Source organism: Protopterus annectens, chromosome 10.part0, assembly GCF_019279795.1.
Source record: "Protopterus annectens isolate FY-2018-M chromosome 10.part0, PAN1.0, whole genome shotgun sequence".
Lineage (NCBI taxonomy): Eukaryota > Metazoa > Chordata > Ceratodontiformes > Protopteridae > Protopterus > Protopterus annectens.
In genome coordinates this window covers 288,011,663-288,035,118 of record NC_056744.1, presented here as the reverse complement: position 1 = coordinate 288,035,118, position 23,456 = coordinate 288,011,663, and the positions used below count along the sequence as shown (strand labels likewise).

Below are 23,456 nucleotides of genomic sequence, written 5' to 3'. Positions count from 1 at the left end.
AATAATAATTTTCATTTCTCTCCAAAACTTCTAATGTATTATTTTGTAACTTTCTGTTTTTCTTTTTGTCTTACATTTTCCCATTTCTGATTTATATTTTTCTTTATATATTAACCCCTATTCTGTCCAGTTCATATAAACTCTCATGGTTAAATGTTCTTTCCACAACTGTCATATATTTCCTTGCCTTTATCATATCAACCAGTCTCATTATTCCTTTTAATTCCTTTTCCAATTTGTATGTATTCACTATCCTCTTCAATTCTATCCATATAGCTGTATTATATGAAAACCCTGTCTGGACTTTTCTTCTATCTTAAATTTTATACTATCAGAAACTACAAGGTAATTGATCTCAGATCTATTATTTTCTATTCTTTATCTACACATATTTAAATTCCATAACTTTAAACCCGCACACCTCATAATTTCTTTCATATTTATTTTTTATTTTTGTCAATCCTTTTTATTTTCCTTTAACTGCAATTAAAATCTCCTGTTATAATATTCACATTGCCTGTTACATAATCAAACATTTCTTTGAATAACTTTTCCCTTTCCTTATAACTTACATGTGCATAAATTGTAATAATTCTATAAACTTTCTTTTCCATCTAAAATCTACTACAGTTAACCTTCCCAATCTAACATAACATCTAATATAGACATATCTGTATTACATAGTATCACAACACATGAACAAGTTTCATTTCCTAAATTCCATGTTATACTCCCCTTCCACAAATTCTCTATTTGTACTCTCTCATCATTTAACCCCCAACATCTTCTAATACAATTATGTCTACCTCACAGTTGTTACACCATTCCAAAATACAATTATCCTAACCAAACATTTAATACAATTTACATTAACTGATAATAGTCTAAGATTATTTGCCTCTCTTCTTCTCAATCTAAATTAAATTGTTTTATTACTTTACCCATTTCCTTTTTTTTACTTTCATACTTGAATCCTGTATCTTCCTTTTTATATCTTTCACTCTCTTTCCTACAGATTTTTTTTAATACTTACCAGTCAATTTCCTAATCATCATTTATGCCCGCTTCTAATTCTAGCTCACCCTTTTTTAATTCATTTACTTCTATATTTTATATTTCCTCTAGTATTTTCAAAGTATTTTCTTTTTGATCTCTATCATGTAATTGTAATTCCTTACTTTCATCTTCATTTTTCTTTTCTACATTAAATTCCTTGACATCCTCTTCTCTTAAGTTTTCTACTTTTTCACATTTGTTGCTATTACATCTTCTACCATCATGACCAAAATCTTCACATATATATATAACCTTTTTATCACAATTGCCCACAAAATGTTCTTCCATCCCACAAAAACAATGTTTTTGGTTGACCCCAATATCGAGCCACCACTCTATTTCCTTGCACATTTATCATACTCAGAATATGTATGATTTTTTCTATCTTCAGAATAAGATTGCATTTGCAAGCCCCAGTCCATAAACCTCTATTATCATACATTTACACAGTATTTTTCACTTTAGAACAAAAATGATTTAACAAATAATCTTTTGCAGTCTCTTTTTTCAGTCTCTATATGGAATTGTATATTCACTTTCTTTTAAGTCTCTCAAAATATGCTTGAATCACATATTTATTTAAAGGAAACTTTTTTTCTTTCAATGTTTTTCCCACAAAAAGTGTCTGATCCCATATCAGTTTCAAAAATAAGTCAAAATATGTCTCAACGTTAAATAAAATAAAATATTTTACGTCTTGAGCTTTTGTACCTAAATGTACAACTGTATCCCAAATTTCATACCTGCCCAATGTTTTTTCTTCTTTGCCCTGTATACATACTACATACATCTGCTTATCCACATGCTCCTTCTTCTTCTTTTCTTTTGCTTTCTGTTTTACACTCCTTCTCACAACATCTGCAAATGAAATTTTCTACAAACTGCTTTCCTCTTCTTCCCTAATCCACTCAATTTCTTCTCCCCAAGACAATTCATTTCCACTCTGGTTCTTTTTTCATTAATTAACTCTTCCAATAAATCATCATTCAACCCTCCTGACTGGAGGGCTGTAACTGTAATTGCTGCTCCTCCATTCCCAATGATTCAAACATCTTAGCCTGGAAAACTCTTACAAATCAGCATATAAATCCATCTTTTAAGTCTTCTCTTCACTAGCATTTGCCTCAACATCTGAAACACTTTCCTCCATGGTTTGTGTCACTCTCCCAGCCACCACTGTGCCAGGAATGGAGCATAAGCACATTAATGCTTGTTGGCTGTATGGACCACAGGCATTGCAATGAGTAGGGGTCTTTTATTTATATAGTACTTATTTACATTGCATATATATACAATTTATCTTATTTACAATATGCACGTTATTTACAAAAATGCAATTTTTCAAGCAGATTCATGAAACATCACATGTGTTTTTACTATACAGAATTACGAATTTTGCATTATTGGGCCCCCACTCACTTTCCACAAAATCTTAGTTTTTAAACAGCTTTGTAAATCCCAGTTTTTCACAATTTTCATTAAACATGATTTCCTTCACTCTTTGTTTCATATCAGCCAAATTATACAAAACATTTTTAGCAATTCTATTATAGGTTCATAGGTAAGTAACATAAATTTTCTTAATATCCCTAAAATGTCCATATTCAATCGTATCCATTTTAAGATGATTTGTATCTGTATAATTTTAAGTAGTTCAAGTCTATTACATTTTCCATAATATTTTAACTCTTTTACAATCTAAGAAAACATGTTCACTGATTTCTGCAGTTTCTAGTACTTTTAATTTTGTAAGGCATATTTGCTTTTACTGGAAATGTTTGTATCATTAGTCTCCATAAATATCTTGACATTCCCACATACTTTTATATATATTTCCATTATTGCATTAATTGCAATTCTTTTTTCTTTCCACATTTCTTTTCAAGGATAAATGTTAAAATATTTATCCATAATATTATGATTACATAACTATCTCATCTTTGATTTAATTGATTTTTAATTTCCAAAGCAAAATGTTGCATTTAATTATTAATTTCATCATTGTCACATAATCTCTTTCTCTTAAAACTCAAAAAAATCAATCATTCAGTACTATATTTAGTTTTTAAATTCTCACCAGCAAAGAATTATCATCATCCTTCAAAATGTTTAATACTTTATACAAATGTAAAGAGGCTGTATATACTATTGAAATTATCAAACCCAAACTACCTTCTTTTTTACATACAAAATTCCCCTTTTTATTGGATTCAGTCTTGATCCCCAAATAAATGCAAAAATAGTACTATAGAATATCTTTTCAAATGTCAATGGGATACTAAATACATTTGCTAAATATTCAATTTGAGCAAGTAAAATCAAAAGATAACTTAAAAGTCTTAAAAACATACACATATTTTTCATGACATTTAATTTTTCTTCCCATATAGCTCTCATATTTCCCTTTTTCCAAAACTTAGTCCAAATATATTTATACCCATCATATTAAGTGTAATACCTCCTAACATGCCCTCATAACCTAAACCTTGGCTTCTCTCTTTATTTATAGAAAAGCCTATCTCTTGTATAAAATCCTGTAAATAATTTATCACATTAATCATTCTTTTCTGATTTAACAAAAATAATATCATCCGCATATGTTAACATAATTGGGATAGTTACACCTTCATTAGTAATATATTCTATGTCCCTCATCTCTCTATTTCATGTGTGTCGAAACCACATTCATCACTAACACAAAAATAATGCTGCTCAATGGGTGACCTTGTCTTATACCCTTTTCAAGCATAATTTCCACACTAAACCAACCATTTATTAGCACCTTAACTATATTTAATGGATACACAGTGATACAAACATTTTTTCTTATCTTGCCACATATAACTGTCAACTACTCTACATAATGTCCGATGTTGAATTGAATCAAAAACTTTACTTAAATTGCCCACCGTTAACTTTGCTTGAACCCTTTTGCTTAAAATGTCATCCACTAATTCTCTAATTACCAACAACAAATTCTGAACTGTTTAACTTTAATACCATATTTTTTTCATTGATAATCTTACCTAATTTGTCTTCCAGTACGTTTTGTAAAATATTCATGAAGATCTTATAAGCTGTATTATTAAGAACTATAGGTCTTCAAATCTGTATTTCATACATATCACTGTTTTCCATATAAATTTAATTATATCACTACACAACTCACTGTATTGGAACCCCTTTTTAGCCATTCATTTAACACTTTTAAAAATATATTTATTTTGAGTTAGTCATATTCTTATACATTCTATACCATTTTCCTTCTGGAAATGCCTCAGATTCCAAATTTACTTTCCTTAAAATACTTTCTAATTCTTCCATTTTAATTCTTTTTTTTTCAATTCTTTGTTATCTCTGTCTGAAAAAAAATTACCTTCCATTCCTTAGTACATTACATTGTCTGTCCTCTAAAACTTTCTCTAACATACCTTTCTACTATTTCCATAATCTTATGTTGTGTACTGTGCAATATAACTGCCATGGCCTTCATTTGCCACATGATACTGTCATTTCCCTTATTACCTTTGCCCAAATATGGTGCGATTTCTTTCTTTTTTCCTTTTTAGAAATATATTTGCTTATACAGCAAGTCCTTTATTTTCTTCTTATTTAAATCATATAATTCATGTTCTTTAATAAAATAACTTATTTTGTTCTTTTCTAAACTAACAAATGTATCCTTACTTAAGTTTTCATATTGTATTTTTTCCTACCTTCTTTTAATATTTTCCCAACTTATATAGCAGTTTTTATATTTTTGTTTAAAATACCACCACCATTCTGACCAATCTTTATAAAAAACTCTATGATCATGCCATAAATTCAGTATATCCATCTCCCCTTCATCATCCTATTTAATTTCATTAATTATTTTTATTTCCTTTCCCATTTTTATGTAATCAGAATTACTTTTCAATTCAATCCGGATTTCCCTGTGATCCAAAATACCTGTGTCCCAAACCCCTTCTTCTACAATTTGCAATCCTGAAGAAACTAAAAAGTAGGCTATTTCCATTTTATGAAAAAGAATAATACACTCAACGGAGTAAACGCCTCACACCAATAAACAAGTATAAACAAAATACAGATAGATATCCTTTGGTGTGTGCGACCATGCATCGACAACTTGAACAGGATTATAAACAATACTTCTTCCTTAAAAACAGTTTTATTAATGTGCACAGGTAAGCGCTTTCACAACAGCTTCATCAGACCAAACAGCACACATTTACTAACACGCCCTTTATATACTCTAGGCAATGATGACGTGAACTAATTATTAACACTATGTTAACCATCATTACCATAATTCTTAAAATTTTTACATTTAAAATATCTATTTTCTTGATTTTATAGACCTAGATGCAATGCAAATATATAAAGAAAACCATATATGCTGTAAACAAGTCTGCTGATGTTATCATATTACATCGGAATCTATTAAAACTTATAAAATGCATTTTAAAAAAATATATATATATATATAGTAGATCGTGCTTTAAGTACTGTGTTAGATGGTGTCCTAGTTTATGAAAGGCACCTATTGCAACAAAAGCGCACCAAAATTGATAGAGATACCAGAGATTTTAAGGAAGGCCATGTCTTCACTTGACCTAGATTTAATCAAGAAATGGGAAAAAATAACTATATTATACTGTTCCAGTTGTCGATGCATGGTCACACACTCAAAAGGATATCTATCTGTATTTTGTATATACTTGTTTATTGGTGTGAGGCGTTTACTCCATTGAGTGTATTATTCTTTTTCATTACTCTACTGACTTTTTATATACTTGCTGGAGACATGGCTGAAGGCTCCGGTATTAACGGTAATCTTGAATTAGATTACAGAACTCCTGAACCAGCTAGAAGAATTGAGATAGCCGCCAAAATACATAGACCAATCAGGTCTGTTTTAACAGAGAATCAACCAACAGGACTACATGGAGGAGGCGAAAGCCTACTGCAGAAGTTTAAGGCATGCATCAGGAATGAGGAGAATCCACTGTTCCTATATGAGGCTAACTGTGGCAATTTAGCGGTTCCAGAAGACACAGCAGAACTGGAAGAGCTACACTTAGCCATGGATAAGCTGGAAGGTGATTCCTTAAAATTTAAACGGCTCCAGTTACAGCGACAACATTTTGAATTCTGTGTCAATAGAAGGATAGTGCCAAGGGGCCTAAAATTTTGAAGAAACCCACATATGGGGATTTATATCCGGAACTTCTAGCCAGTTGGCAAAACTGAATTTAGAGGTGAGCTTTAACTATATTAATTTACTTATTGACTTCTTCAAACCAGAAGAAGAGAAACTTAAAGTTTCTATTTTAAAGTAGCAGGAAGCTCTATATGATCGTTTTTCGTCTATTATAGTAGATTGTTCTTTAAGTACTGTGTTAGATGGTGTCCTAGTTTATGAAAGGCGCCTATTGCAACAAAAGTGCACCAAAAGTAATAGAGATACCAAAGATTTTAACTTGGCCTAGATTTAATCGAGAAATGGGACAAAATAACTATGGGAGAATTAATGCTGCTTTTTCATACAACAGAAAGCAAATGGGTAATGTGAATGTAGCACAGAATGCTCCCTTTCAGACATCTGATATCTCTGTAACAACTGGTATGGCTGTTAACAATGATGTTAACCATTCTAATAATAGACAGATGGATGTGACTTCTGGTGCTAATATTCTAGCAGATAAAATGAATGAAAATTCGCATGTCCACACCCTTCCTATTTTGGTCATGCAAGATGATCGTTCTCAAAGTAGTAAGGATGGTAATAGTGACATGTTGATTAATAATCAACAAACAGTTAGGCCTAAAATTCCTGTTAATAATAAGAATCCTATGGGTTTTCCACAATTTCCCCTTCCCATATCCATGGAGAAAGGGGCAAAGAGAGACCGCTCTGCCAGTCGTGGCAGGACAAAGTGAAAACATTCAATAGAGAGACAATCCAGTCAGACTCTCAAGAGAATGTGGCAACAGACACAGACAACCTAATTTTGAACATCTCAAGAAGGACACTAGATAGTGAAGAAATTAATGTTCTAAATAAAGGCTTGAGTTTTATTCTGAGTGCCAACAATTTGGCAGATGTACTAATTGATATTAAAATGTTTCTGAGAAATGTATTATTACAGCATGAATTTGGTATGTCGTCTAATGAAAAGAAACCTTGTTTTAGGAAACCGAGTACTTATATACCCAATAACCATCCATTGATAGATGTATTCTATAGAATGGTGGAGGATGATCTACATGAGTATTATAGTGTTAGTAAATCAGATAAACGTTATAATAGATATAACAATCTTAGATTTAGGGATAGAACAGCTCTAGCTAGGTTACGGGATGATTCCACCATAGTAATTAGGCCAGCAGATAAAGGAGGTCCCATTGTAGTGATGGACTAAGAAGGGTATCATGAAGCTATGCTTAAGTTGTTAAGTGATGATAAACACTATAAACTGATAAATAGTGATAAAGTGGAAGAAATCAAATATCAGCTATTTAATTTAATTGCCGACTTAAAAGTTTTGACATCACTTCAGACTTAGGTGACTATCTGTTGGTGGAATTTCCCATGATTCCTGCTATACAAGGTTTACCTAAAGTCCACAAGGACAGTCTCAATCCACCAATGAGACCTATTGTCTCAGGTAAAGGATGGTGCACTGAACCATTTTCAGTGTACGTAGAGAAAGTCTTAAGACCAATATTAGATAGGAACACCACCATGCTTAAGGATACCAAACAATTGTTGTTGGATCTACATAGTTTTATGAATGTTCATCTGCTAAATCCAGATATTCTATTTGTCACCTTAGATGTACAGTCATTATTTACAGTCATACCCAATAATCTGGGCATAGACTCAGTTAGAGAATATTTAATCAAGCATGGTGACATTGATAATAAACATATAGATTTGGTTTGTCTCTTTCTGGAAGTCATTTTAGAAAATAACATCTTTGTATTTGAACAGAACTTCTATATTCAATGTGATGGCGTAGCTATGGGCACTTCTTGTGCCAAGAGCTACGCCAACATGGTATTGGCTCTTTGGGAGGAAAATTGTCTCTTTAATTATGATATTTACAAATGACATGTTTTATTTTATCGTTGTTTTGCAGACGATGTCTTTCTCCTTTGGAATGGGAGGGTGGAAGAATTGGAGAGATTTGTATTTGATATCAATGGAATGACAAGTTTTTTGAAATTTACACACAATTATTCCAATGTATATATAGAATATTTAGATGTGTATATAGAAAGAGTCATGGATGTGTATATCAATACAGGTGTCTATAGAAAGCAATGCCATAGAAACAATCTATTACACAGATGAAGTATGCACCCCCAATACATTTTAAAAACATAATAAGGGGACAGGGCATGAGAATTTCTCATTTAAATGCCACTGATATAGGTTATCGTGAGGCCTTGACTGATTTTAAGAATAGATTGCTAAATCGAGGCTATAAAGAAGTGGAAATTGATAATAGCCTTGTAGACATAGATGTATTGAGGGAAGATAGAGCTGCACCTTATTTTTCCAATAGAATTGAGCATGATAGTATAGTAAGACAAGATATCAAGAGCATAAAGATACCGATGTATTATACAAATGACAACAAAGTTATTTTTGATATAATTAACAACCATTGGAAGATACTCACTAATAATGATGAGTTTAAGGAGATAGTGGGTGATAAACCATCTTTTAGATATAAAAATAGACCCAACCTCAAAAAATTACTTTGTCATAATATAAGTAGATATACTTCAAACAATATCTCGAAAACTAGTCCATGTGGACATTGTAATTATTGCAATTATATTAATACTAAAGGGTACTTTCTCCATCCAGATACTGGATAATCTCATAAGTTTAAAATAGATGCTGACTGCAATACAGCGAATATAGTTTATTTAGCAGAATGTGATTTATGTGCATCGTTTTATATAGGGAAAACTAACAGGTCCTTTCGTACCAGGATTAGAGAACATTTGTATGCCATCAAAGTACAATATCATAATAATGCTTTAGCCAAACATGTTATGATGTATGGCAAACAGCATACATTTAGATTTATGGCTATAGATGCTGTATTACCTATTATTAGGCAAGGTGATATCAGGAACAGTACAGAAAAAAGGAAAATTACATGGATTTTAAAATTTAGAGCAGACAGAGGTCATGGGCTTAATGAGAGAGCTTCCCTCAAACCAATTTTGAAAGCCCATTAATAAGGTTTTTCATATATATATATATATATATATATATATATATATATATATATATATATATGGGAGTGCTACAGAATCCTGAAAGCTCAAAATCCTGTAGCCCAAAATCCTGAGACCAAAATCCTGAAAGTTCAAAATCCCGAAAACTCAAAATACTGAAAACACAAAATCCTGAAAACACACAGGATACTTATTCCAGCACAAGTACATGCAAAAATCCTGAAGCCCAAAATCCTGAGACCAAAATCCTGAAAGTTCAAAATCCCGAAAATTCAAAATACTGAAAACTTAAAATCCTGAAAACACACAGGATACAAACACTTACTATATTCCACTACAAGTACATACAGAAACATATTACTCTTCAATTATATGCAGGGGCAAGCCTCTGCACTCTAATGAGGTGTGCCCACCCCTGTTACTTAAATATATCCATCGAGATTGCACTTCACCAAACTAAGTGCAATCTTGAGTTGATATATATAAGTAGCGGTGTGGGGTCAGAGTCTCCATCGCAGTAGGGCTTGCCCTCTGCTTATACTTGCAAAACAGTAATATAGTTTGTGTTTTATTTCTTTTTGCATGTACTTGTGCTGGAATAAGTATCCTGTGTGTTTTCAGGATTTTGTGTTTTCAGTATTTTGAGTTTTCGGGATTTTGAACTTTCAGGATTTTGGTCTCAGGATTTTGGGCTACAGGATTTTGAGCTTTCAGGATTCTGTAGCGCTCCCATATATATATATATATATATGGGTCTACCTGACATGGTCGACAGTTCATATGGTCGACAGTTTATTTGGTCGACAGTTCATTTGATCGACAAGCATTTTAGGTGGGAGGCTTCGCCCCCCACACCCCCCCAACTATATATATCAACTCCAGGGTTGCACAACATTGGGGAAGGGGGCAAATCTGATTGTCGACCAAATGAACTGTCGACCAAATGAGTGTCGATTATATGAACTGTCGACCATGTGAAGGGGACCCATACATATATATATATATATATATATATATATATATATATATATATATATATATTTGTTTTTTGTTTTTTTTCAAAATGCATTTTGTAAGTTTTAATAGATTCCGATGTAATATGATAACATCGGCAGACTTGTTTACAGCACATATGGTTTTCTTTATATATTTGCATTGCATCTAGGTCTATAAAATCAAGAAAACGGATGTTTTAAATGTAAAAATTTTAAGAATTATGGTAATGATGGTTAACATAGTGTTAATAATTAGTTCACGTCATCATTGCCTAGAGTATATAAAGGGCGTGTTAGTAAATGTGTGCTGTTTGGTCTGACGAAGCTGTTGTGAAAGCGCTTACATGTGCACATTAATAAAACTGTTTTTAAGGAAGAAGTATTGTTTATAATCCTGTTCCAGTTATCGATGCATGGTCGCACACACCAAAGGATATCTATCTGTATTTCGTTTATATTTCCATTTTATGTTCACCTCTACTATAGGGCCAAGTACTCATATTCCAAATATGTAAATTTTCTTATTTTATAATATTTAACATATTAACATCATATGTTTTTTTTTGCTACCTTATTAAAGTTAAAATTTCCTACCACAATTATATCCATTTTTACTTCTACATATTGAATTATATCCTTAAACATCTCTTCCTTCTCTTTTTTATCACATACGCATGCATTGCTGTAATTCTAAATCCCTGTTATTTCCATCTTACATCAAGAATTATAGTTTGACCAACAATAGCAAAGGAAATATCCAAAACTTTTATCTCCTTATATAAAATAATTATTCCTGAAAATGCCTCTCTCTCTCTCTCTCTCTCTCCCAAAATTACAAATTGCATTTTCCCCACCATACTTTTTTGTTCTCAACCTGTTGAATAACCTCTCTTTGTATCTTTTACTAGAAAGCATGTATCTTCTAATATAATAATATCACTTCCCTGGTCTTACACCATGCAAGAATGTCTGTTCTTCTTACAATACGCTTTAAACTATTAGCATTTAATGCATGTACCCTTCACAAAACATTAACTTTTTAATACATTACTACTCTTAATATTTCCATTTCTTTTTTCTTTATTATATCCTTTACACTTTTCCTTGTTCTTTCTTGAACACTCTTACCTATAGAATTTTTTTGGTTAATTAAATTCCATTTTATATTTCCATTATCAGGCAGTATAGACTCTTCTTCTCCCTTATTAAAATTAAAACTTCCATTACTAATTTTTTATGATTCTTTCTTATGTTGCAAATTATTTATTTCCTCACATTCTATTTGTACACCTCTTGCTTTTTTATCTATGTCTACAGACTCCATTTCTTAACTCAGTTCCATTAATGTTTCTACCCTCTCGTGCTCTCCTTCTGTTGCTTCAAATTTACATTCCATCTCCAAATGCCCTGCTTTTTTACATTTATAACACTTTACCTCACAGTTTCTTATAACATGTTCTATCTTTCCACAAGCAAAACATTCCCCGGGATTCATGAAGCTTGCGCCAGGCACAGGCATAGCGTAGGCGGTATAACGCCAAATATGGCCACCGAGCGATTCAGGTAAGATCCAATTCCAAGTGCACTACCAGCGTACGCCAGATTTGCGCAACTCCCGGTGTAGGTATGCAAATCACTCCATGCGCAGTACTGCAGCATGCAAATGAAGGTACATAGCGATTCATGAAGTGACGTAAAAATAAAAAATATAAAATATAAAAGCCTACAGAAATGTAAACCAAAAAAAAAAAAAAACGGTTTACATGTTGAAAACCAGAACATCGGAGCCTTGGACATGGACCAGACTCATGTATTACAAAGTTAACATATGCCAATGGCTAAATATACAGCCAATGGCATAAGAAAAGATGCACAACAAATAAAAAATAATATTTAATGTCATGGCCACAGTAACGCAAAGTACAACTGTAGGGCATGTGTGCGCAAACGGGAACACAAGGAAAATATATACAAATGTCATAAAATAGCAATGTAACACAAATCATGATTTCACCATAATAGTCAGTGGTATGCATGCTACACCACAACCAAGCTGTAAGGGTTGCTAAGGGCCTGTGACAGTGTTTGGCATGGTAACTATGAATTAGTAGTCAATGCCATGCAAATGAGGCAAGTAATAGTAAATCGCAAACGTCCCGCTGGCCTAAGGATATACAATACGGTGCAGCGCTACAACACCGAGGAGTGGTCTGGAGGAATACATGACATCAGCAGTGGCGTGTGCCACTGCAGCTGTAAGCACATTGGAGCAATGCAAATCCGGGCTGCCTGTTACTAAGCAAAGCCACAGGACAGGGGCATGGATGTAGGTATAGCTTTGCTCAGCTGAGAGCACACATGGTGCCCGAAAGCGCATGTGTACGTGGATGAAAACATGCCCGAAACCTGGTAAGCGAACTCACGAGCCATGCACCACAGCCCAAAAAGGAAGTTTAGGGGAAGACAATAAGGAAATGCCGCAGTAGGGTAATTGGAGTACAACTGAGCAATTAACACCTATTAACTCACAGTGGGCCATTGACGGCAGCTAACAAGGCAAGAAAAGAGAACTGTAACTGCCGAGCAAAGCAAACCTGCAGTAGATCGGCAATAGAGCACATTTCGCAAGACAATCCTGGTTCGGGAAAGTACAAAACAAGAAAGCAGGCTGCTGCATGCATGCCAGACAATGGGAGGGGAATCGTTAAGAAAAGTTGAGGCAAGGGCAAGAGGTAATCCATGGCAGCTAAATGTAATTCAACACCAAAGGCAGCACAATAGCAGTATCTGTGGTAAAACACAAGATACCCTGCAGCTCCAAATGTACATACACACCCTATGTCATCATCAGTGTTCAAAGCACAATAGTATAAACTGTGAAGGCACCTCACACACACTTGTGTATTCCCAAACACTGCACCATTGGTGTAAACAGACGGGGAACTTTTACAATGTACTTGTTGGGAGCTGCCATAGCTGTGATTCATCAGCATGTGTTGGAGACTGAAGGTGTTGTAGAGCATGATGCTGACAACCACTTCAGGCCCCGGAGGAGAAGAAGAGTGTTCAGACCAAGGGTAACCTACCAGGGGCTACATGATCTGGAGACAGTAGAGCGTTACAGGGTGGACAGGGACATCATACAGCAAATAGTTGAGCTGTGCCGGCCACGCCTGAGATCCAGAAACAACAGAGGAGAACCCATCCCAGTGGAAACAAAGGTATGTGTAAGCTTGAGGATACTAGCCACAGGTACCTTTCAAAGGCTAACTGGAGACATCATGGGGATCTCACAGGCATCAGCATCCAGGGTAGTCCACCAGTTCCTGGATGCCATGTTACCACATGCCAGTGAGCATATATACTTCCCCCGAACTCAGGAGGAGTTGGTCAGCAATATGCATCTCTTCCACCATGTTGCACACTACCTGGAGGTACTGGGTGCAATAGACTGCATGCACATGCATATCAAGTCACCACTCGGAGACCATGGTAGGCGCTACATAAACTGCAAGGGATACCACTCCATCAACTTCCAGGTCATGTGCAATACCCAGGGCCTTATTATGGATGTGTGTGCTGGCAGCCCTGGAAGCTACCATGACTCCCACATCTGGCATGCCTCACAGCTGTATCAGGTATTTGTCAGGGGGGACATCCCATATGGCCACCTTGTGGGGGATGCTGGCTATGCACTGGAGCAGTGGATGATGACTCCCATCAGAAACGCACACACACCCATGCAAGAATGCCATAATGAGGCACACACACAAACCAGAATCATCATAGAGCATGTGTTTGGGATGCTGAAATCACAGTTCCGTTGTTTGGACATATCTGGTGGAGCCTTGCAGTACTCTCCAGGCACGTGTGCCCACATCTTCATAGTATGTGCCATGCTACATAATATGATCCTGCAGAAACAGCAGCAGCAGGGACATAATGGTGAAGGCCCTCACAGCCCACCGCAATTGCCAAGGCCATCACAGGCACAGAGGGATTCAGACCATGAACAACCTATGCCAGCCCCAGTAGGCAGATGGTAGCATGCCCAATATGCCCATGCCTTGACAAAGAGGGAACGTATAGCACATACACTGACAGTGTAGGCCCCTACGGACTGACACACTTCTCCACCTGCACACACAGTAAAACAGATGGCACACACACACACGACCACCTGCAAATTGTAATGTATAGGTGGCCTACTGTGTGAATCCTACATAGGCAGCCCTCGACTATTGCACACACAACAGCTATTGGAACAAGGAAAGTCAACACCTTAACAGTAAACGAAGCTAACAGCATATGTTGATACTGTATGTATAGGTTCCTAGGTACATCGGTAGGCACATGCCCGATTGTCAGAGGCCATTCAGCAGCCTAGGCAAAATGTGTCTGCTATCGCCACCCCATCGATTAACCAACTGTCCCTCTGTGGAGCAGAGCCAATTGCGGGATCCACGTGTGTAACCACTGTTCCCCACCTACTCTGCATGGATTCCCCATGTGTTAATGAGGGCCTCCATATAATGTAATTAGGGATGTTGTGCCAAAGCATGGGGAGTACCCATGGCAGGTATCTGCCACCCCATCATTCTCCAGTTATAGTTGTGTAAAGGTGTAGCACATTACAGTGTGTGGCTCACTCTGACATAGATTCCCAGTGCTGGAGCACATCCATTAAACATTACTTGAACATACCATGAATTGGTATCATCCATATGTAAACTAACTAAGTTACACATTTGGCTGCAGTATGGAGGAACAGCCGTAGTACAGTCCACATACAAAACACCATTAACACCTGTACAAACACCAGATGACCAAGTGGTGAAGCCACTGACTATGTTGTGTATGTACCCGGTTCCACGTCCTGCAAGGTCCATTACGTAATCCCGATGGCACGAATAATGGCTGTTGGATGTAGGTCATTAGAGCACGTGTAAGCACATGTTAGTGGGTTTATGCGGTGGCACGTGATGGTAAGCATCATTTAAACATGACTGCAAGGACATGTGCAAAACAGGTCTAAGCTTTGCCGAATTCCCCGCAGATCACGGTCAAATATGTCCAGAATAGGTGAAACCAGCATTATTCACCCTTGTACTAACAGTGCCTGCTCTGAGAGGTAAAATGACCATTGGCAGGAGTAGAACACGTAACCATGTACACAATCACCTACCCCTAAGCTACCCGAGATGTACCAATGGCAGGTGTGTATTGTGACAGGTTAAAACACAAAAGGGCTGAGTTCAGCAAACAGAATACACCGCCATGTACCCAACGAAAGGTGTGTACACTCTCTCTCCTTCTCCCTGTCTATATATATATATATATATATATATATATATATATATATATATATATATATCTAATAGGGATAGAAAGGGTGATAGAGAGATGTATGTCGATATATACAGAAATACAGACAGGTTAACGACTTGTACACAACCATGGAGGTACAAATAAATAGGATACTGCCAACTACCGAATGCTTTACATACTGACACGTGTAATCACGAGGCTTAAAGACCGAAAGACAACAGTACCGGAACACTAGAGCCACAAGTAATATTATCACGATGTTAAGGGACATTTAGTTATTGCTGCCGGTGCTGCGGTCCAGGTAGGTACTGTGTTTAAGTGTTGTTCCGATTGCTGTAGTGTGTGTAAGTGCATGTTGAGAGTGTGGTGTGTGTTTCCGTGGGACTGTAATATGTGTGTGTGTGTGTGTTTGCATCATGGGTCTGTCCTTGCTAACTCGGAGGTAGATTATTACAGTAGTTGTGGTCATAGCCGGCCTTAGGCATACGGTTACCAACTGTCCCACTTTGAGAGGGACAGTCCCTCTTTGGCCAGTTGTGTCCTGACAACAAATATTAAAAAGGGCAAATGTACCGAGATTGTAGGACATAATGATGTCCCATATATTAAGTAATAATTGCATTAAATAGTTATTTCTGTCTCTCAAATACATAAATTCTACAAGAAACATAATAAGCAACTAAAGTGCTACAGGAATAAGGTTTTATTTAGGGCAAAAGTAAGTTCTATCCTTTGTACTGACAGTGGGTATGTGTCGGCCTCTAAACCCTGATGTGTGCCCTGCAAATGTCCCACTATGGCCATTTGAAAAGGTGGCAACCAAGCCAAAGAGTTTGAGTCACCAACACAACTGCAATGAGTGCAAATATCTGTGACAGAAATACACGAGACAGCTTTCATATAGCAACAGTTCAGTACATATCGATGTATTTCGGAGGGATTGAAGGATCAACATCACCTGCATGCTATATAGGAACCAATTAACAATGGTTTAATGAATAAGCCTGCAATAACCATAGTATTAGTCTACTAAATGACAGGTCTTCAATTAGGGAATGGGCCCCCACACACATATGGAATATGTATAAATGCAGTCCCCACAAACCTTTATCTGCTATGTACACCCACCTACATCTCCCCCACACCTGAAACAATTGCAATACAGACTGTAATAACATCACAAACATCCATTCACTCAATGACATCTGCAGAAGTGTTAACATAGCTTGTGAGAGACACACTTGTAATGGCACCATGTGAAATTGTTGTTGTACAATGGAACAGACGCTGATGTTACAGGTTTTGTTTGCAATAGTCTCATTTCAGACGGTTGAGATAACAGCTACACTTACATGTAGAACTATTTACTCTAGCCGTCACACACAATCCACGGGGGACATGAATTCAAAGTATCTGTATCTCTCCATATAGCTGTTGCAATTCATCACAATAAAATACATCCAGACCGTCTCCCTTGAAGGTAGGGCAAAAGGACAATGCCCAAGTGGATAATTCAATTATACTCTACTGCTGCCATGTAATTGGCCAATGGAGTAGCTGCACAGCTGATGTGCATGTAATAATTTACTCCGGAACACCAATTGGTGGCAGGATACCACATGTTACAGGTGTCCACCTATAAAATGATGGCTTGCCATACATTCAAACCATATGCTCATACCATTGAACCATTTAAAGAGGAAAGGAGAAACACAGATATTATCGTATACTCGGACCACTAAGAAGGTATGTAGAACACTCAGTATGTTAGTATATGTAGTGCCTGTTCTGTATTAATGAAAGTGTATGCAATGCAGACAGTGGGAAAAGGTATTATGTAGTGATGTCTTGTTGAGCATAGTAACGCTTGTAGAAATTGTGTGTACTGCTGTGGGCCACAAGGTAAACACCTCATACACCACAAGGGATGCTACATAAGGGCTTTAAACATAACAATTCCACTCCAGCCACTGTCGGTGGTAGGGTTTGTCCAAGTACGTGCCATAACAGGGGATAGTTTATGTTGATATACCGTAACAGTAGGCATATGTATGGGTGTATAACGAGAATAACATGCATAAGGTGGTCCTGCTGTGCAATTATGCTTTGCATTATGGGATATGGTTTCAAAAATGTGAAAAAGGAACAGTAACTTTTATGTGCCACTTTTGCAAGTGAGAGACAAGGAGAATATGTTTACACTTGCAAGCACAGTGGTTGGTCAGATTGATGTGGGCTTTAGAAAAGTAGACACGATAGATATTCCTAGATTCATCACCACGTTCACAGTGGACAGTGCTAATTTGTGGTTTATCATTCAGAAAAACTGGCAGCTTTTTGGGGTTGATTCAACAGTATCCACCAAGTTAGGTACCATACCAGCAGTGACATATAAGAAAGGTAGGAACCTTAAATCCTGGTTTGAAATGAAACATATGTCAGTGAGAACACCAGGGATGTTTAAATGTCACAACTGCAATTTCTGCCGATTTATTTTGGAATCAAATAGATTTCACATTAATAATGGTGAATTTAAACTTAAACATAGATTCACATGTAATTCTAAATCGATAGTATATTTAGCTTTATGCCAGAATTGTACTGCCCATTATGTAGGGAAAACTGAACGTAAATTTAAAGAAAGAATCTATGAACATCAGTACGCTATTAGGAAGGGTAAGCTTACAAATGCATTAGCTAAACATGTTTCAGAGCATCCAGACCACCAATTTAAATTCATTGGTATTGATCAAGTTTGGCATGACATTAGAGGGGGTCCTGCTTCATTGAAACTATTAGTATTAGAACTTTATTGGCAAATCAGGTTGGCATCTTACAATCCCCCTGGCTTAAATGAAGCATGTTCTATAAGTTGCTTACTTAGTATGTTAAGTTTAAAGCGATAGATTTTAAAATTACATGAATATTTCATTCAAATTAATAATTTAACGTTTTGGTCAATGCGATCAAGTGTTTTACAGCGGCATTCATGCTATATTACATAATAAAATCAATTTAAATACGTAAATGTATTACCATAATTTGTGAATTATGGGTTACATATTTAAACCTAATTTTTATTGTTTTTTGCCTTCTCTTAATGTGGAAATGTTTTGAATTTTACTTTGATTTATCATCATACAGCTATGATTTATGAAGTAAAATGGAGAATGGACTGTAAGATATTTAACGTATATATGTTCACTTCATTTAAATTGTGTAAACAGGTTACTTTCATAATGTTGTGTTTTAAATTGTTTTTTTAGCCATTGCCTTTTAAATAAGTAATGAGTGTTGAATTGGATCAATTAATCAATTAAGTTGTTTGTATAAATGAGTAGGAATGGAAGATGAGTTTACTCTGAAGAAGTTTGCCATTAGTAGCAGACGAAAAGCGCTTAAGAATTAAACTCAATTTTGGATTATTCATTCGTGGCACTCTATTTATTGTCTTGGTTGCTGTCTGGTTCGATTCAAGAACAGTACTGACGTGTTCGAGTATTTGTGGAGTATTCCGAGGCTTGCTTATCTGTTTTTATACCGTAACAGTAGGCATATGTATGGGTGTATAACGAGAATAACATGCATAAGGTGGTCCTGCTGTGCAATTATGCTTTGCATTATGGGATATGGTTTCAAAAATGTGAAAAGTACAGTATTGTAGGTAGATATGTCAAATATTTTACATAGCATGACTGTTATATTATGCAAACATAAGGTATGTGTATTGGAATGTACAATACACAATAACAGGATACATATGTCTTGTAGTCACCAGACAGTGTAACAGCATGATAGCTAATTGAAATGGAAGAGCTACTCAATTATCCATGCACAAAGGACATGTAATAGCTTCATAGGTTCATAGTTAGGTACTATGCTGTCTGTCCAAGTCCATTTGTAAGCCCTAATACAGTGTTTTCACTGGCTGCACCTCCCTAGGTTAGTGTCCTGTGCCTGTGAACAGCACAGCCCTTTGTTTCCCACACCTGTGTACAGTACAGCCACTGCAGTGATCCCTGGCGTACATGTCTGTTCCCCATCCACCCATCGGGGTATCTCATGAAGATTGTTAGTGAGGGTCCCTGCCTGATGTACATAGGAATCATGTTCCAAAGCATGGTGAGTGTCCGTTTCAAGACTGTATCCCTCCAGCACGTGCTACTCATCGTTGCATTTTGGTACATATCCCAGAGCATGTTGCTCTCAGTGGCTTTTGCTTATGTTGCTTATGTGGAGCATATCCATCAATATTGGTGTGGACATGGGCCTTGTATTTTCAGCAGAGGTCACCTCTGAGTATGCAGTATGCAAATGACTACAGTTGGGGTTTCAGTAGTTGTGCTGCATACGTCATCCTTTGGAGGTGAGTAATACTGTTGGTGCGTTAATGTTGTGGTATTTAAAGCCATTGCTGTGCCGTAAGGTACACCCCAAATGGGGTGTTGTACCCTTGAACGTGTTTCATAATTAAGGAGTACAGCAGTACAATGGCAGCCTTTGTTCTGGCTACAAACCCATTACAGATTAGGGTGGCCATGTAGAAGGATATCAACGCCCCCTTGGCAATAAGGTTATCAAAGGAGTGGGTGCTATCTACGTGTGTACTAAGATCCCTTATAATGTCTTATGTATGTATGGGACTACCACCTATGTGATAGTCACTGGGTGATTGTTGTAATCCAAAGGGGATGTCTATGCACCTTGTGGCATGCTGCTTGAGGCCATGTTACCGACACCAGGTATCTGTCACTGTGATGCCCGTATGGAGGGTGTGTATATTAGCTGGTGAATCAGTCATGGCCCCTAGTTTGCAATCATCTGGAAACCTATTCAGGGAAAGTCTTTCTGTGCTAGGCTGTACCTCAGGTAAGCATATAACGAACATGAGGGTCCCTATGACTGAGGACTGGGGTATGCCAATTGTAACTGATGTACAGTAGGAACTGTGGTATGCTACCCTCACCGCGTGTGTCCTGTCCATGAGCCACTTTGCATAACATCTCAAGACGTATGGGTCGCTGTGCAGGTGGATGTGTAAATTGACAATACCAGAATGGTGAATGGTGTTGAAAGCCAATGAGAGGACAAAGTAGGCTGTGTGGACCTCCTTACCATCATCTACTAATTTGGTAACTGCCTCATAGGACTCCACCAGGTGTAGGAGCCATGGTGTGGCCCTAACAAATCCAACCTGGGTGGTATCAAAGGTTTGGAGGCCAACAATGTCTCTGTGAATGACTTCCATGATGATGTTCTCCATAGCCTTGCAGAACAGTCTAGTCAGTGAATCTGGTGCCCAAGTGGGGAGCCATGTCATTCTGAGATTTGTGTAAATCGCAGCCTGGGATGTTGGATGGTCACATGGAGTGTGTGTTCCAGGCTTTAGAGAGAGCAGGTCTGAACTGCGTAGTTGTGACTGCAAGGACTCTGCATTGATCCTGTATAGATGTGGGCCCTTTAGGGTGTGAGAGGGGTGTAAAGTTAGCTGCCAGGTTGTTGCCAATATCAGTCGGTTCTGTAATGTTTCTGCCTAACAGTTGTATGTCAGAGCAGATGTGGGTATTGCCATCGAGTGTAGTGACATACCTCCATAATGCTTAGTGGTAGTCCTTTGAATGTGTCGCAGTAATGTTTACGTAGCTAGCATTGGAGGATGTAAGAAGGGATCCCAGAATCCTACTGAGGCTGACCAGGGAGCTACACCACCCATGGGAGTGTACCCTACTTTGCAACAGTCTCCTTCTGTCGTGCATTATGTCCATGGCAGTGGACCCCCAGAGTGGCATCCATTATGTGGTGGGTACTGTCATGGCTCTGTTTGGGATAGCATGATCCATGCAGTCGTGTAAGTGCCAATGAAGTGCAGTTGGGAAAGTTTCTGCATTTGTAACTATATTGTCCATCTGCACGGGTGTCATGGCATTTACTAATTCTGTCATACAAAGCGTGAAGTTGGCTTTGTGGAAATATTGTACTGTGTTTTCCGTGAAGGGTGTGGTGCCGGGATGTGGATAACAAGGGTGATTAGCATACGTTCGGAACTGACCAATGAGGGGATAACCCCATGTGTAACACCAGTCACACATGTTGGTAATGTCCAGGTATAGGATATTGTTGGCCTTGGTGGTGGTGTGTATAGGTTGATCCAGCCGAATGGAGTTTATTAATCCACGAAAGTGTTGGCCTAATGTGTCGGTACATGAGTAGGTATCACAGTTAGGTGTGGGGTAGTGTCAGTGTCAGATCAGTAGTTCCTGTTTGAACCCTACTTTCCAGTACACCAAGAAATGAGGGCCGTTAACCGTGGGGTATGGTGTGGAATCCATAGCAAGCTACAATTTGTATAGCAGTTCTGGCCACAGTTATTTGCACTTGGATTGCCTCTGATGCATCGAGCTAAGCAACCAGCATGGAGGTGTGTACATCCCTGTGAAATATGGACACACCTCCACCGTGGGTGTTCCGGTTCTGGTTACATTACTGAAAGGTGTGGTCTGCATAATATCCTGTCAGTGCAGGGGTGCTCTCCAGAGCCTAGAAGCAGGTCACAGTCACTGCAGAGACATCGAAGTGGTCCATTATAAGGAGTGCCTCGGATGAGTGCATTTGAGATGAAGATGTCAAGCAATGAGTAACAATACCCTCAGGTTTTGCTTGCCTGTACCTGTTCTAGTGGTGAATATGTTTTTGAAATGTGTCTAAAACAGGGAGTATAGGAGCAGCAAGAGCCTTAGATGTTACCCGTAATCCCAGGGCTGACAGGTGCAGGCCATCTGTGCCAAAGCATTGTGGTTTGTCGACCATGTCATTCAAAGCAGACAGATACTGGATACCCTTGGAATGACACCAGAAGCATAGGCAACTGTTGAAGTGAATAATTCTGTTGTTCTACTGTGTCATCAGTCTGGACTAATGCAGAATGCTTCTCAGGGCTTGGACGATACCTGCCTGGGCTACAAGATCGGAGAGCTATTGCATGTCCCTGTACATGTAGTGCAGGAAGTTACATCTCAGGACATTCACACTAATGTGGAGAATGACAGTCATATTGTACCTGTTGAGGAGTGACCTGAGTGCATAGGTTATGTTGTGGATCCTGTTACCTGACAGCCAGATGACAGTGACTATCACCTTGTGTGGCCTGCTGAGTGGGTCATCAGTGTGACCGCCTACAGAGTCACCTATGATTAGTGTGTTGGGTATGTTATAACACCCTATTGGCTGTAGTTGACGGGCACACATGAGTCTGTGGGCTATAAGTAATTGGTGTTGTGTTTGGTGATGGAGGCTGCCTCTGTTGCCTACATAGAGTAGTATGGAGAGGCTCCACAAATTTTGTACTCTTACTATGTGTGGCCTGTGGTGGTGGAGATCTACTGAGACTATGTGATGAGTGGGGTGTGCTGCAAATGTTTAACATCCCCACATGATTGTCAGGGTAAGTCTGGGTTGGAGAGAGCATTACCTCCAGCATGGCTACATATGTGCATCTCCCACAGGCTGTAGTGTCATATGTTAGGAGGTGAACATTGACTGTGTACATGAGACGATTGCTATATTGCCTCATGTTGCCCACATTCATCATATAGACAGGCAATAACACTGGTAATTGACATTTGGACATGCCTGTCTAGTCAACCATTTCTCACAAGATATGTGAGGTAAGTGTGTACAACAGCTGTTGTACTGTAAGCATGCTGGAATTGTAAGGACAAACAGTGTTTACCTGTAGGAGATGAGTAGGATTGACTGATATAGTAATTAGTAGCTCATGAAGTGTGTACATGTTCTGAACAAGTGCTGAGCATGAAT

General features: G+C 37.5%; 1 protein-coding gene across 1 annotated transcript in view; it reads left to right on the top strand.

The window, feature by feature from the left end:
* LOC122814129 (polycystin-1-like) overlaps window positions 1–23,456 on the top strand; it is a 1,441,736-nt gene that overhangs the window by 653,836 nt on the left and 764,444 nt on the right. Inside the window, 1 exon segment of the mRNA XM_044086744.1 lies at window positions 5,862–6,158. Within this exon segment, the coding sequence (XP_043942679.1) occupies window positions 5,862–6,158 (297 nt within the window).